We start from the raw sequence: 15,707 nt of genomic DNA, 5'->3' as shown, positions 1-15,707 counted from the left end.
TGGGCATGATAGTAGCACTGTGAGGATTGACTGAGATAATCCGCTTGAGGCCCCAAGAACATCCCTCAGTACAGAGGGAGTTCAAATGAGTGAACTGTGAAGAAGGGGCCCAGGAAGGGGGTGGGTAAGAGAAGCAGGTTTATGATTTATCAAGCTGGATGGCAGACTCTGTTTTCAATCTGCTGCCAGTCTGGAGGGTGGGGTAGGCAGAACAGGAGGGGGCACTGATGCATGGTGCCAAGGACCCTCAGCAGCCCCCCAGGGGCTCGGTGGAGGAGGCAGCCCAGATGCAGCAGGTGGCTCTTCAGGCATCTTCAGGGGGCAGGGCTGCAGCCTCGGTGATGCCTTTACCCAGAGGGAGGCAACTAAGGACAGCATTAGGCACTGCCACTAGGGGGCAGAGGAGGTTGGTTGGGCAGAGGCGCAGTTGTCCTGCATGACTGCAGCCCCACCATTAAGGCAGCCCCCTCCTGTGCCCTGGGCCATGGCGGGTGGAAGGCAGGACTCACAAAGTTTTGAGGATAACTTCCTCTCAGCACCCAACATGGGATTCCCACAAAGAGGACTCTCTGGAATGAAGTCAACATTCACTGAGTGCTGCACCTACTGTGGCCTGGCTCCTTCCAAACTTCGTGGTCAGGGCCTGCATCTTGCCCTCCAGAGGGGGCATGTTAGCTACTGGAGGTGTGAACTCTCAGCCCATCAGGCCAGGGAGCTGAGCTGGGAGGCCAGAGATCCAGGTTCAAGTCCCAGCTTTGCCACAGAGTGGCCATCTGACCCTGGACAAGTTCCTTCCCCTCTCTGGGATAACAATTCCTTTTTTTGAGTGCCTGGCACACAGTAGGCACTCATAAATGTGTGCTTCCTTGCCCTCTGGGTTTCAGTCTCTCCACTTGTCAAAGGGGAGGATCAAGTCCTAAAAGTCTGGTATGACTTGCCATATTCCCCTGGTAACTCTTCCCTTAGCCAGTTCTGGGGTTACCTGGGAAGCAATCCCTGATTTCCCATACTGGAGGAGTAAGCCCTGGGCTCTTGCAGCCTCCTGTGCTCCCACTGTCAGAGGCATCATTCCCCGGTCTGCAATGATTGTTGACCCTGTGCGACCTTGAGGAGAAGGGCAGCAGCTGTGTCTGCAGCACCCAGTACAGGGCCTGCCAGGAAAAATATCTGCAGGGTTGAGAATGGGGATTCAGGCACACAAACCCGGTTACTAAAAATCCCCTTCACATCCACTTAAAAAAAAAAAAAGGATGTGTTATTTCACCTCTATTCCATACTTGGGGCCCTGGTGGCGCAGTGGTTAAATGTTTGGGTGCTCACCAAAAGGTTGGCAGTTCAAACCCACCAGCTGCTCCGTGGAAACTCTATAGGCGGTTCTACTCCATCCTATAGAGTTGCCATGAGTCGGAATCGGCTCTACGGCAACGGGTATTCCATACTTGGGGAAACTGAGGCATAGAGCAGTGGCTTGCGTAGCAGACGCTTGTGTAGTATGTACCATGTTCTACACACTACATAAATCGCTTATTCCTCACAATCATGGTTCTCAAAGTTTAGTCTGTAGACTAGCACCATCCATCGGAATCTCCTGAGAATTTGTTAGAAATGCAAATTCTCAGGCCCACCCCAGACCTACTGAATCTGAAACTCTGGGGGCTAGGGTCCAACAATCTGTTTTTTAACAAGTTTCCAGGGAGTTCTGATGCTCGCCATAGTTTGAAAATCATTGCCTTACAACAACCCTACAAAGTCACTAGAATTATCCCATTTTACAAAAGGGACAACTGAGGCACAGCAAAAGTAACTGGTTCAAGATATATGCACACCCATGTTTATTGCAGCACTGTTTACAACAGCAAAAAGATGGAAGCAACCAAGGTGCCCATCAATGGATGAATGGTTAAATAAATTATGGTATATTCACACAATGGAATACTACGCATCGATAAAGAACAGTGAGGAATCTGTGAAACATTTCATAACATGGAGGAACCTGGAAGGCATTATGTTGAGTGAAATTAGTTGCAAAAGGACAAATATTGTATAAGACCACTATTATAAGAACTTGAGAAATAGTTTAAACTGACAAGAAAACATTCTTTTGTGGTTACGAGAGAGAGGAGTATTCACATATTAGATAGTAGATAAGAACTACTTTAGGTGAAGGGAAAGACAACACACAACACAGGGGAGGTCAGCACAATTGGACTAAACCAAAAGCAAAGAAGTTTCCTGAATAATCTGAATGCTTCAAAGGCCAGCATAGCAGGGGCAGGGGTCTGGGGACCTTGGCTTCAGGGGACATCTAAGTCAATTGGCATAATAAAATCTATTAAGAAAACATTCTGCATCCCACTTTGAAGAGTGGCGTCTGGGGTCTTAAATGCTAGCAAGCAGCCACCTAAGATGCATCAATTGGTCTCTACCCACCTGGAGCAAAGGAGAATGAAGAACACCAAGGACTAAGGTGATTACAAACCCAAGAGACAGAAAGGGCCACATGAACCAGCGACTACATCATTCTGAGACCAGAAGAACTAGATGGTGCCTGTCTACAACCGATGACTGCCCTGACAAGGAACACAACAGAGAACCCCTGAGGGAGCAGGAGAGCAATGGGATGCAGACCCCAAATTCTCATAAAAAGACCAGACTTAATGGTCTGACTGAGACTAGAAGGACTCTGGTGGTCATGGCTCCCAGACCTTCTGTTGGCCCAGGACAGGAACCCTTCCCGAAGCCAACTCTTCAGACATGGATTGGACTGGACAATGGGTTGAAGAGGGATGCTGGTGAGGAGTGAGCTTCTAGGATCAGGTGGACATTTGAGACTATGTTGGCATCTCCTGCCTGGAGGGGAGATGAGAGGGTGTAGGGGGTTAGAAGTTGGCGAAAAGGACATGAAAAGAGAGAGTGGAGGGAGAGAGCAGGCTGTCTCATTAGGGGGAGAGTAACTGGGAGTGTGTAGCAAGGTGTATATGGGTTTTTGTGTGAGAGAGTGACTTGATTTGTAAACTTTCACTTAAAGCACAATAAAAATTATTAAAAAAAAAAATAAGTAACTGGTTCAGGACCACGCAGCTGTACAGAGTACCAGGATTCGAATCCTGGCAGTTTGCCTTCAGAGACACGCTTTTGGAGACGTGTGTGTGTGTGTGTGTGTGTGTGTGTGTGTGTACAATCAGCTTTCTTTGGCCATTCAATAACAACTCTGTATTGAGCACCTACTTTGAGCCAAGCACCGTAGTAGGTGCTGGGGCCAAGGGCCCTGGCTCTCACAGAAACTAGTTTAAGGAGAAGGTGGGATATGGCCTCTTAGAGTAGGTAGAGACCCGCACGTTACACCCTTGAGGCCGGGCTGGGAGACCCCTTTAAAAGGCGGGGCCTGGCGGCGGAACTGTGGAGCTTCGCTGAGAGGAGCGTCCGGGAGGCCTAAAGCACTGCACCCGGAAGTAGTGTGGGCAAGCGGGAGCTGTGCCGCCGGAGGCCTCACCGCTATGGGCCGCAACAAGAAAAAGAAGCGAGATGGCGACGATCGGCGGCCCCGGCTCGTTCTCAGCTTCGACGAGGATAAGAGGCGGTGAGTGGAAAGGCCAAATCGAGTTCCTCTCCGGCCGACCGGCAAGGCTAACGCAGGTCCGGGCCGCCACGCCCACGTGGAGGCCCTTCCGGCCCCGCCCCCTGGGCGCTCTGGACTCCTTTTCGACTTCCATCCGGTCGCGGAATGGAAGAGCCCGCTTCCGACCCCAGCCGTGCGGACGCGAATGGCTCGTCCCCGCTCTCGGTCCACCCTTCGTGGCGCCCCCCAGCCGCCCAGCGCCTACTGTATACACCGAGAGCTGGGCACTCGGGTTGGCTTCGATCCCCACAACCCCGCCCAGGGCTTTTAGCCGTTGTTGATGAGTGAATAAGTGAATGAAACGAGAATGGCTTAAGTTCATTCATTCCTTCACCAGACGTTTATTGTGCTCCTGCAGTGTGCCGGGCCTCGAGCCAGGGAGCAGAGCTTCTGAACTTTAGCGTCTGGTCCTTCAAATGGGGGGACTGGGTGCCACCGTGGCACATGGTAGTGAATAAGCGGAAAGCCCAGTGCTGGGTGCTGGAACGGATGGGAACTGACTCCAGGGAGACGAAGAGGCCAGGTGTCACATAACCCCAGTTGCAGTCCAGTTCCCTCCAACTCATGATGACACCGTGGGTGTCAGAGTAGAACTGTGCTCCATAGGGTTTTCAATGCCTGATTTTTTGGAAGTAGATCGCCAGGCCTTTCTTCCAAGGCACCTCTGGGTGGACTCAAACCTCCAACCTTTTGGATAGCATCCAAGCACATTAATCGTTTGCACACATAGGGACTTCAGATATCAAATTAAAAAAAAAAAAAAGTTGGCACGGCATTGATTCTGACTCACAGTGGCTGTATAGAAGTAGAACTGCCCTGTAGGGTTTCCGAGGCAATAATCTTTATGGATGCAGACCGCTAGGGCTTCCTCCTGTGGTGTGGCTGGTAGGTTCGAACCACCGACCTTTTGTTTAGCTGCCGAGCACTTAACCATTGTGCCACCAGGGATCCTTAAGATATCAGATAAAACTGGTTAAAAATCCATTGCTGATGAGTCGATTCCAACTCATAGTGACCCTACAGGACAGAGTAGAACTGGCCCATAGGCTTTCCAATGGCAGCTGGTAGATTAGAACTGCCAGCCTTTGTGTTAGCAGCTGTAGCTCTTGAGATATCAGATGGGGGAAATGCTGAGACATCATCAGGAAGCCCCCAGAGGAGCATCAACAGACCCTCCAGGTAAGACAAGGTTGCAGGTGACCTGGGCAAATGGGGTGTTGGTTAGTGGAGGGTCTCTGGAGGTCTGGGTGAGGGTGGCCTTGAAGGCCGTGCTAATAATTTAATTCACTGGGTAATGGAGCCGTGGAAAGGGTCCTTTGCCTATTTTGTGTGTGCCCACAACTTATGCCCACCACCTGGCCCAGTTGCTTGAAGCTGAGAGTTCTGGAGGGTATTGAGTGAAAAGAGGCAGCATCCTCCTCTTTCTCCTAACCTTATACTCTCTGCAACTTTGGGTAAGCAACCTAGCTTCTCTGTGCCTCAGTGTCCCCATTTGTAAAATGGGGAGTAGCACTCGACTACTAACCAAAAGGTCGATGGTTCGAACCCACCACTGGCTCTGCAGGAGAAAAGACTTGGCGACGTGCCCTCGTAAAGGTTACGGCCTTGGAAACCCTATGAGGCAGTTCTAGTCTGTCCTGTAGGGTCGACTTGACGCCACCTAACAATAACAACAGCTACTACACAGTGTGTGTGAGAATTAAGTGAGTTAATGTCTGCAGATCTTTGAAATGGTACTGAGCGCAGTGTTGACTGCTTTTCTCTGCCTGGAGCAAGCTCTTCTTTCCTTGCAGCCCTTGCTGACTGGCCCTGCCTCCTTCTCACAGGGAATACCTGACAGGCTTCCACAAGCGGAAGGTGGAGCGGAAGAAGGCAGCCATTGAGGAGCTCAAACAGCGGCTGAAGGCAGAGCAGAAGAAGCTCCGGGAGGAGGTGCGGAGGGGGAGGGCAGGAGGCAGTCTCCGTGTGTAGCTGAGGGGCAAGGGGGGTGTTGGCAGGACTGGGGAGCAGTTCATCCAGGTGGAGAGATACCTGGGGCTTAGGATGTGATCTCCTCCTGGTCTTGCCCTCTGAGCCATGGTCCCACTCCCCCTAGAGGTGAGCAATGTCCCTGCCCAGGGTTGGGCTGAGAGGCCATACTCACAGTGTTCTCTTGCCTTTGGGTTTCAGCGCCACCAGGAGTACTTAAAGATGTTGGCAGAGAGAGAGGAAGCTCTGGGTAAGTCCCATCCTTGACCCGACATGGAGAAGAGCCAGCAGACGTAAGGTTATCTGTCCTTTGTGGTGAGGGGGCTGCACAGAGGCTAACTGCCCCAGCTCTCAGGGTCTTAGTAGTGGCTTGGGGGCCAAAGAGTTCTCAGGCACCTCTTAAGTATGAGAGGTTCAGAGACCAGGAGGAGACCTAAAGCTCCAGGTAAACTGATCCTGAGCAGACAGCCCAGTTTCTGGGGCCTGGAGGAACTGGGGGTGGCAGCTCCAGTGTCATGCAGGGTCTGTCCAAGGGGGGAACCTAGTGGTCTAAGGTCCCCCTGGAGCATGAAGGAAGGAGCAGCTCTCTTACTTTCAGCCACAGGCCAGGCTCTGGGACCTGTTTTTTCACTGATGCCCTCCCCTAGAGTGGCGAGGCTGTCACACTCCAGGGCAGGGAGGGGGCCTGAAGCCCGGCTGCTTGTGCCCTGGGGTTGATGACCAGGTCTGTGCCCACCCCACACAGATGAGGCAGACGAGCTGGACCGGCTGGTGACGGCAAAGACAGAGTCGGTGCAGTACGACCATCCCAACCACACAGTCACCGTGACCACCATCAGTGACCTGGACCTCTCAGGAGCCCGGCTGCTCGGGCTGCCCCCGCCTGAGGTGAGTCCCAGTGACGCTGGCTTGTCAAGGGGCTGCTGAGTGCTGGTCCATGGCTTGGGGATTCTGGCGCAAGGGGCTCATCCCTACCGGGCCCCTTCAGGGCCTGGACAAAATCCGCATGGCTTCCGAGGCCCCACCACAAGTGGCTACAGGAGCTGGACAAGTGTCAGTACATTAGGGGTTGTTCATAGTACCTGGCTCACGGGGCTGCTGTGGGGATGGAAGTAGCTAATCCACGTACAGCACTCCACACGGCACCCAGCCTGGAGTGCGTGCCTGCTATAGGTGTGGCAGTGGAGGGTGGTGAAACAGCTCTCCTGGGGTGTACGCCCTGTCCCAGGCCTGTGAGGTAACAAATCACATCCCTAGTGACAGAGGCTGATTGCTCAGGGTGCCCACCCAGGCCTCCGATCGTCCACTCTAGAACAGTCCTTTCTCCTGTGCTGCTTTAGCAGGGGGCGGGGGCCGAGGAGGAGGTGTCCTCTTTGGAGAAGCCAACCAAAGCCTTACCCAGGAAGTCCAAGGACCCCCTGCTGTCCCAACGGTGAGCCCTGCCTGTCCTCTGCTATGGTCCCTCTCCTCATGGCTGGCATTGGTGACTGGGCCTGTGGAGCCATCTCCCACTGACCCGTGGTGGGTGGCATGGGGCAGATGTGGGACCGAGAGTAGCTCTCTGCTCTGCTTTGAGTGGTCCTCAGCCTCTCATCACTGTCCTTTCTCCTCTGAGAAGGTCCACCCCCAGGTGCTCTTGGTGCCCAGGTGAAAGGCCTTTCTGTTGATGAGCTGAGGAGCCGGCAGGCCCACTGGGGTCAGAGCAGGCCGGCTTAGGGATGAATTTGGTGCTGCAGCATCCGGGCCCTGTCATGACCCCCTTCCCTGGCTGTCAGTCACCCCCAACCCAGCCTCCCTCCACTGCCCTGCTCCCCAGGGTGAACTGAGGCCCTGGCCTCACCAGCCTTCCACCCTCCCACAGGATCTCCTCCCTCACAGCATCACTGCATGCACACAGGCGTAAAAAGGTCAAGAAGAAACACCCCCGACGGGCCCAGGACTCAGCTAAGAAGCCCCTGAGTGCCACTCGCACCAGCAAAACCCAGCGCCGCCGGCTGACAGGCAAAGCCCGACACAGCAGGGAGTGAGCCTGAGAACCAGGCCGCACCCAAGCTTCCACTGCCAGGACCTGTCCTGTCTCCCCTTGGCTCTCCTAGGTAGTGACTCCACGGCCCAAGGGTGGAATGCTAGGACCCCTCAGGGGGCAAGTTGCCTCTGCCTGAGGACCACCCTTTGGAGCCAACCTTGGGGCGTGTCCCATATGTCTGCCCCTCTCCCAGCACTCATCAGGTTGTGAAGCTACATCCGTTTGTGGTTTGTTCACCCCGGCCTTGGTTCTGTGAGTCAGGAGTAGGCTTCTGGGATGTAGAGATGGTTAGGGGGTAGTGGGTCCTTCCTTATTCTCCAGCAATTTTCCCTGTAGTATAAGCGTAACCATTGGTAGATCCAGAGCCCACCTGCTGGTCCGAGGAGCAGGCACCAGGCCAGGGTGGGTAGCAGTGACCAGTGCCAGCTCTGCCCTCAACTGGCTGAGACTTTGGGTCGGTCGCTTGTTGGTCTCGTCAGTCTCCTTAGCTGAGTTGAAGGGGTGGAAGCAGGTGAGTTCTGGAGCCCTCCCCAGCCCCAAGCTGCAGCTTCCCTAGGCTTCCAGAAGCTCCCAGATGGAGCCTAACAAAGAAGGAGCAGTTCAGCCTTACTTTTTAGAGAAGATCTGTTTCAGTTTGTGTAACAGTGTAGCCTTCAGGGCAGGCTTATCAGGAGCCAGGAGGTGTGCCGGCAGAGACCGCCATTGCTCTAGACTCCTTTCAGATCTTCAAGTGTGGCTTCGCAGCCAGTGAAAACCAGCCTGCTCCCTTCTTGTCCCAGCTTGTGAGTGACCCAGAAGGAGGCTCTGCCTCACTGCCCTGAAGGCCCCTCAGCTTCCTTCTGCTCTTCCTACTGCCCACTGCCTTCCCCTGTGCTTAGGGTGGGGTGACTCACCCTGCTTGGCTGCCTCCATGCCTGACAGAGGGTGTGGTCTGAGGCAGAGCTCTTCAGGTGATTCTGGAACTCAACTCAATGCATCACATGTGGGCCCTGCCCACCCAGACCCCAGTGAGTATGAGCAGGGCTGAGCCCTGGGAATTAGCAAACACAGCAAGCCTTGAATCTGGGCTCTGCCATGTCCAATGGGTGAGCACCTTGCAGTGCTGACCTCTGGGTCTGATTCCTTAAATGAGACCACGGGTATGAACTTCCCATAGCACTGGCACTCCCTGGGTGCACCTTCAGCGGTGCTCACAACTGCTGCCATCAGCTCACATCTGACCCAGGTTCTGTCACCCATCTCCAATGACATGGGGTCATTTACAGCTTCCATTTACAATATGTAATGTTTACAAGTATTAAATTCTCATCCGCTTCCTCCCGTGTATGCCGTCAGTTCTTCCAACAAACCAGGAAGATTGAGTCACAGTGATTTGGCCAATGTGAGGATCAGGAGTGGAGGAATCGATTCCCTGGAGAACCAATGTCAGAGGCATCCTCTCGTGGCTAATAATACATGGTCCTCACATCTGGAGGACACAGACATACGGAGGTCCCCCTGGAGCTCAGGGGCTTCAAGTGTTAGAGGACAGACACCTATCCAAGTCCAGGGCGGGGCACAGAGCAGGGAGAAGTGCATTGAACAAGGCTTCACCACCTCAGCTGGAGCTGGGATTTAAACTGTCGTGGCCTCTGGCTGGACACGAACATCCCCAGGGAAGGATCCAGAGGGTAGAGGGGCCCAGGCCACATCCCAGGTACATGTATTAACCCTGCCAGACTAGATGAACAACCCCAAGGAAACCCAGGCTCTGAGATCAGAGTATGACCTCCAGGAGGTGCCACTCAAATGATCCACAATGTGAAAGGTGCCCCAGGAGCCTTGCAAGTCCTGCACAAGGTGCCAGTGGAGTGGGCCCTTAAGGGAGGGGAGGCCCGGGAGGTCTTCCTAGAGGGGATTATATTTGAGTCAGAACTAAGGAAGTGAAAATCTGTTGCGGTGACTGTTTCAGAGGTACTTTGCATAGAGTAGAGAAGGCCAGGAGATGAGTTTGGCTTGACTCAAAACTTCAAAGATATTTTGACTTAATTGCAATATTAAAAAATCTTGAGATTTCCTATCAAAGTTCAGATTTCTGTCTTCTCCAGTAAAAAGGCAGACCTGTCTGCATTGGGTCACCACTTAATAGGGTCGGATAGGCTAGAGCCAGCCAGCTGCCCTCTTTAGAGACTGACCCGTTGGCCCCTGCTCCCTGCCACCACAGGCCTGCCCAGAACATTTGACTCTCCAGCAGGCCTGTGGGTGGGGTGAGTGACTTGCCCTTGGCTTAGACTTACTGGGTGGTGAGACCGCACTATCCGCAATCCTTTCCCCCATCTCTGAAGGGGGTGTTCCAGCCAGAGGGCACAGCATGAGCAAAGGTGTGGAGGTGAGCAAGCATGGGATCTTCAGGGGGCAGGAGGAGGGTGAGGCTGAGATGAATGGTGACAAGTGGTGATTGCCCTGGCTGCAACCTTTACACCCCTAGCCCTGCAGCATCACACTGTCATCAAGTAACTGAGTGGCTCTGGGCAACTTGCTTGAGCCTTGAGTTTCCCTTCCGTAAGGTGGTGATAATGACAGCTGCCCTTCACTGTGTCACACACTAATGTGTGTGCAGGGAGGGCCACCTGGTCCTTTTGGGAAAAAGAGGAGCTATTAGGACTAAGAGCCCCTTGTCTGGCCTCAACCACCCTCACTACCACCATCTCCCCAAGAACAAGGGGCGGAGGGGCTTCTTCCAACAGTCACCTTTGCTCTTCGCTAACACACCTTTGGCTGCTTCCAGAAAACAGTCTCGAGAGGTTACACCCCACCTCACCCATTGTCTTCCAGTCGATTCCAACTCATAGTGATCCTGTCAGACAGTAAAACCGCTCCATAGGGTTTCCTAGCTGCAATCTATGAAAGCAGATTGCCTGGTCCTGTGGAGCAGCTGGTGGGTTTGAACCACCAACCTTATGGTTAGTAGCAGAGTGCTTAACCACTGCACCACCAGGGCTCCTTTGGAATGGTTAAGCAACACCAAAAGTCACCTTCTCATGGCTAAGACACCGTCCTCACATCTCATGGAGGAGACACATGAGGTCGAGGGTTTAATAACCCCTTCTCTGTCTTCTCATTCTCTCTCCTTCCAGGATGGAGTCTGCTGCCCACCTACCCACCATCTTCCCATGCTCTTGAGGGGCCCCACTCATCTCCAGAGCGAGGGAGAACACTCAGGCCCACCCACCAACCTGGCCCCATTGACTTCCCCTCGGGCCTCCCTCCACTAGTCACCTGGCCTCCTGTTTCTCAAACACACCAGGCGGGCTCCTGCCTCAGGGCACCTGCGCTTGCTGTGCCTGCTGCCTGAAACACTCTTCCCTCAGGGGTCTGCAGGCTCTTCCTCGTCTCCTTCAGGCCTTTGCCCAAATGTCACCATCTCGGTGAGACTGAATACCACGCACCTTATTTGCATTCTTAGCAAGAAGATACTTGGTGGGCCACAAGTATCTTCTTTTGCATAGTCCCACCCAATCATTGTGTGGGAGTCACCAAGACTACGCTGATTTAAAATTTAACACCTCCCACTTCCAGCCCCCTTCCCTGCTTCATTTTTCTCCTTAGCACCTATCACCAGCCAGCACACTCCATATTTGCGTATTTCTCGTTTGGGGTCTTTTCTCTCCACTGGTAAGAATGTAAGTAAGCACCATGAAAGTTTTTGTTTGCCGATGTCTCTTCAGCACACACAACTGATAAAGTCGGGGCCCATAAGGATTTGATGAACCTTCAGGAGTGCCACCCTGAGGCAGCTCCAGGTTTTACTGATGGGTGAGGGCCAGGGGTAGAGGGGCGGGGCCATCCCCTGCGCGGCAAACTCAAACTGAGCTTCCACCTCACCCCCGCACTGCCTCTGGGACAGGCTCTGGCTCCACTTACCTTATCCAAGCTTCATAATACTCCTATGGGTATGTGTGGTTCAGTGAATTACTTAATAGGGCTCTTCTAGCATTGGTTTTGTAGGGGGTCAGTGAAAAAGAGAAAGACTCTCAATGAGATGGATTGACACAGTGGCTGCAACAATGGGCTCAAACCAAACAACTATTTTGAGGGTGGCACAGGACCCGGCAATGTTTTGTCGCTATGAGTTGGAACTGACTTGATTGCACATAGCAACATAACAACAGCATAGTCTTTATGACTCTCACACAATGATTGGGTAGGACTATGCAAAGAAGATACTTGTGGCCCACCAATGGGGTTGCTAAGAATGCAAATAAGGTGCATGGCACTCTTGTGGGGGTGTGGCCATGCAAATAAGGTGTATGGAACCCTAAGGAGGTGATTGGTCAGTGTTCCCATTCCACTAAGGTTAAAAGAACCAATCCCAGAGCAGAGGGAGACCTGACTACCACTAAGAAAGAAGTGGTAGGAGTGGAGTGTATTCTTTGGACTCAGGATCCCTGCCCTGAGAACCTCCTAGAACCAGGAGACGGAGAGCTGTAACCCCTGAGATGGTGAGAGACAGTGAGAAGCAGCAGCAGGGAAATGCTGGCAGCAGAACCAGGAAACCAGCAGGAGACTGCAGGATGGGCTTCCCAGCCCAGGGAGCAACAAAGCTGAGTGACTTGAGGCAGGAGACTTGCTGGAGGACTGGGGTGCCCCTGAGCACTTACTGTTAGAGCGAAAGAGCTTTCTAACACTTGTCCAGGCAGGGCGGAGGCTGAACTGAGGGGCCAAAGGCCAGAGAGAGGCCTGCCTGTGGTACGGCTGCGAAGTGGCTGTCCTGATCGAAGAAATGTATCCTGAGTTGTCCCTGATCCTGAATTACAACCTCTTCCCTAGTAAATGGTTTAACTGAGTAGGGTCTGTGAGTTCCGTGTGTCCATTGCAACAAATTGTTGGACCCAGCAGAGAAGTAGAGAGTGCCATGGGAGGGACAGTCAGTGTTAGAACTGGTAGAAAGGTTGGAGAGAGGAGGTATGTCTGAGCTCTGCCTCGGAGGAGTTGGCCTTGAGCTGGTTGTGCTGACAATGATTCTCCTGCCCCGTTGTGCGGTGAGGGGAGGTCAGGCATCTCCGCGTGCCATTTTTACACCTGGCGCCATTTTTACAGTATGTATGTTTTATTATCCCTCCTTTACTGTAAAACTCCTGACTATGAATCGGAATCGACTCCACAGCAACAAATTTGGTTTGAGGTTTTACGGTAAAATAGTAGTAGTAGTAGCATCAGAATCTAACTTCAGGAGGGATAATCAGAGTCTCCATCAGCATAAAGCTGAGCCTTGCGAGGTGGAGGTCATGTTTCCAGTCCTCCAGGTCTCGCTAAGCATGACACTGAGACACCAGCCAGGTGAAAGTGAAAGAAGAAAACTATTTGGTTGGCCAAGCAAGGGAGCACACTGGGACCTGCGTTGCCGACAGGACTCCCCAATCTGCAGGCACAGGGGGTTTACGTGGGGAGGAAAGTGGGGTGGGCTCTTCCGGGCGTGTTCAGGAGCGTGGCCCATCAGGATTGGGGCACAGCTCCTGTGATGGTGCTGATGTCATCAGGTCGGTGAAGTTGCACTGAGGCCGGAGGGAAAATGGCGGCTTAGCTCCTCCCAGCAGCTGCCCATCTCAGTCAGATATACCACCACTCTCCAACCTTTTTACCAATTCTGATACTAGGAGTTCTTCCCACAGCATGCTGTACTTCTGAGTTTGATAATCTGTTGCAGTTACGTGGTTTATTAAGGAAGTAACAGGGTACAACTGGGGATGAGGATCAGGAAGCATGCAGGTAGTCTGGACGGCTACCCCAAAGAGGAGAGCACATCCCTCCGCTCTTGAGTGCAGGACAGTGTGCTCAGCTCCTCTTGCCCCTTCTCTCTGCCATGCACACCCCCTCAAAGCCATGCAAACCTCCTCTCGTACCTCTGAGGACAGGTTCCTCTTGGCTCTGCCATCGGTCACTGCCAACTCTGCCTCAGAGCCCATTCCACGCCTATCATCACCTTCAGTGTTATAACCCTTGACCCATGTTACAGCTCTTTTAGAAGGTTCCTTGCCCCTTTTCTTGTTGCTTCTCTCTTGCCTTTTGCCCTTTCTGCTTCTTCCTGCTTTGGGTTTGAAAAATCTCTGTGGCATTGGCTGCATATATACACAAACTCCTCATCGATTTCAAGGCAGGGTCCTCCCACTGCGGACAAACTGACCAATCCCCTCTGGATAGGCCACAGACACTTCATTTGCATAGTATGCTATAGTCACTTCATTTGCATAGTATATTGACCAATCCCTGCAAGGTGCATACCAATCACAGGGCAGGCTGCAGCCAAGGGCCAGACAAAAAATATCAAACTGTACTTGTTTATAGCTTACCCAGGAAATGTCAATCAACCTGGACAAAAGTAAAAACTCTCTGGAGTAGGAAACTAGAGCAAAGACTGTTGATGTGGTGAAAAACATGTGAAACACATTAGTAAATAAGCACAAATAAGTCCATGCTTACCTTGCTTTCTAGGTACTCTGTCCCTGTCAGGGATTGTGGATTTGAAAAGAGGCTTTGATTCTGTAGGAAGGTGCTGTGGGGTGGAGAGAGATGCCAGCCATACCTAGAAGCAGAATCTTTGATGTGGTGAAAAAACGTAAAATTGTTCACTACAGATTAGTAAGGAAGCACAAGTAAGTCCGTGCTTACCCTGTGTAGTTTTAGTCCTGCACGTGCATTCTGCGCTTACTAGATGCCCAAACTGTTGGAATGCACTTCTTACTTTGTATGATTTCATTTCGTCCTCACAGCAACGCTATAAGCAGGTGCCATATTTTGGACTGCCAGAAGGACGCATCAGTCTGAGCAGAAATACAACCAGAATACTCCTTAGAAGCAAGGATGGCGAGACTTGGACATGTTATCAGGAAAAAGACATCATGCTTGGTAAAGCAGAGGGCAACATATAAAACAGGGGGAACCCTCCATGAGCTGGGGTGACACAATACCTACAACCATGGACTCAGACGGACCAAGGATGACGAAGATGGCTCAGGACCCGCCTGGCAGCGTTTCCTTTTATACATAAAGTTGCCATGAGTCAGAGCCAACTCGATGGCAACTAACAGCAATCCCCATTTAATAGATTTAATAGCTATTACTATCTCATTTTATAGATAAGGAAACTGAGGCACAGAAGGGTGAAGTCTCTAGCCCAAGGTCTGAGTTAAAGGTAGTCTAGTGGACTGTGGCAAGCATGAGGAAGCGGGCTGAACCTAGGGGAAAAAGATCAGGGAAATTGATCTCCACCGGAGGCGAAATCTGCCAGTGCCAGTCCTCTCAAGGGTCCCCTGGGGACCCTGACCGGGGAGCGGCCAGGCTAAACGTGCTGCGGGTCCCGCGCTCAGGAGGCGTCTGGGACCCGCCCTCATCGGCCCCGCCCCTTGTCGTCGAATTGCCCAATCCCACAGCCTCCATGCAAATGAAGCACCTAGAGAGAGCCTATGCGAGCGCATCAGGGGCGTGGTTTCCCGTTCCCCTCCCGGGTAACGTTTTGATTCATTGTTAAAATAAAGAGGCCGTGACCCCCGCCTCCCACCCGGCACCCCAGTGCGTGGAAACCCGAGCCGAGGTTCGTATCGGGCGGCGGAAAAATGAGGACTGGGAGGACAGGGCGGCAAAGGATACGGGGCGGGACCGGCTGGCTGGCTGGCTGCAGAGGTCCAGGGGTCCTTTCTCTGGGTGGGGCACGCGTATCCTCTAAGGTTTTTCATTACTACATTCACGTCTAAAGTGCACTTTAGAGAAAGGGTCTGCACGTTGGGGGTGGAGGGAATGGGAAAGCGAGGCGAACGTGGAGCAGAACCTCCACCTCACCCCCAGCCCCCGGGAAAATGAGCAGCGTTCTCCGTCCGGAGCGATGCTCCTTTTTGTGTCCGGCCTGGGAAAGAACCGCCTAGGCTGGGCGCGACAGATGCGCACTCCCTCCGCCACGGGAGCAGGGAATGACCTGGAGATGGCCGCCCCAGGAGAGTCCAAGAGCCCGGAGCCGTGAAGGTGCCAGTGGGTGCCCCTGCCCCACGCGGAGCCCTGCCCCAGTCCCATTCCATACCCCAGGTCTTATGGTGGAGAAGCCTTCGCCCTGGCTGCCCCAGG

General features: G+C 52.9%; 1 protein-coding gene across 3 annotated transcripts; it reads left to right on the top strand.

Moving 5' to 3' along the window:
- Positions 1–3,419: 3,419 nt before the first annotated feature.
- Positions 3,420–8,052, top strand: NOL12 (nucleolar protein 12). 3 transcript variants are annotated; one of them, XM_003419842.4, is made up of 6 exons: positions 3,420–3,580; positions 5,446–5,551; positions 5,789–5,837; positions 6,333–6,475; positions 6,928–7,019; positions 7,449–8,052. In XM_003419842.4, the coding sequence occupies exons 1-6, from the start codon at positions 3,498–3,500 to the stop codon at positions 7,612–7,614; spliced, it is 639 nt and encodes a 212-aa protein (XP_003419890.1). In that variant the 5' UTR covers positions 3,420–3,497; the 3' UTR covers positions 7,615–8,052. The 3 variants fall into 3 exon arrangements, with proteins under 3 accessions (XP_003419890.1, XP_064139646.1, XP_064139645.1); XM_064283576.1 differs by lacking the exon at positions 3,420–3,580 and adding an exon at positions 3,609–4,798 and having other exon boundaries at positions 6,931–7,019; XM_064283575.1 differs by lacking the exon at positions 3,420–3,580 and adding an exon at positions 3,616–4,798.
- Positions 8,053–15,707: the final 7,655 nt, after the last annotated feature.

This window comes from Loxodonta africana, chromosome 4 (assembly GCF_030014295.1).
Source record: "Loxodonta africana isolate mLoxAfr1 chromosome 4, mLoxAfr1.hap2, whole genome shotgun sequence".
NCBI classification, from domain to species: Eukaryota; Metazoa; Chordata; class Mammalia; order Proboscidea; family Elephantidae; genus Loxodonta; species Loxodonta africana.
The sequence above is the reverse complement of the archived record's forward strand: the minus strand, read 5'-3'. Positions and strand labels throughout refer to the sequence as shown.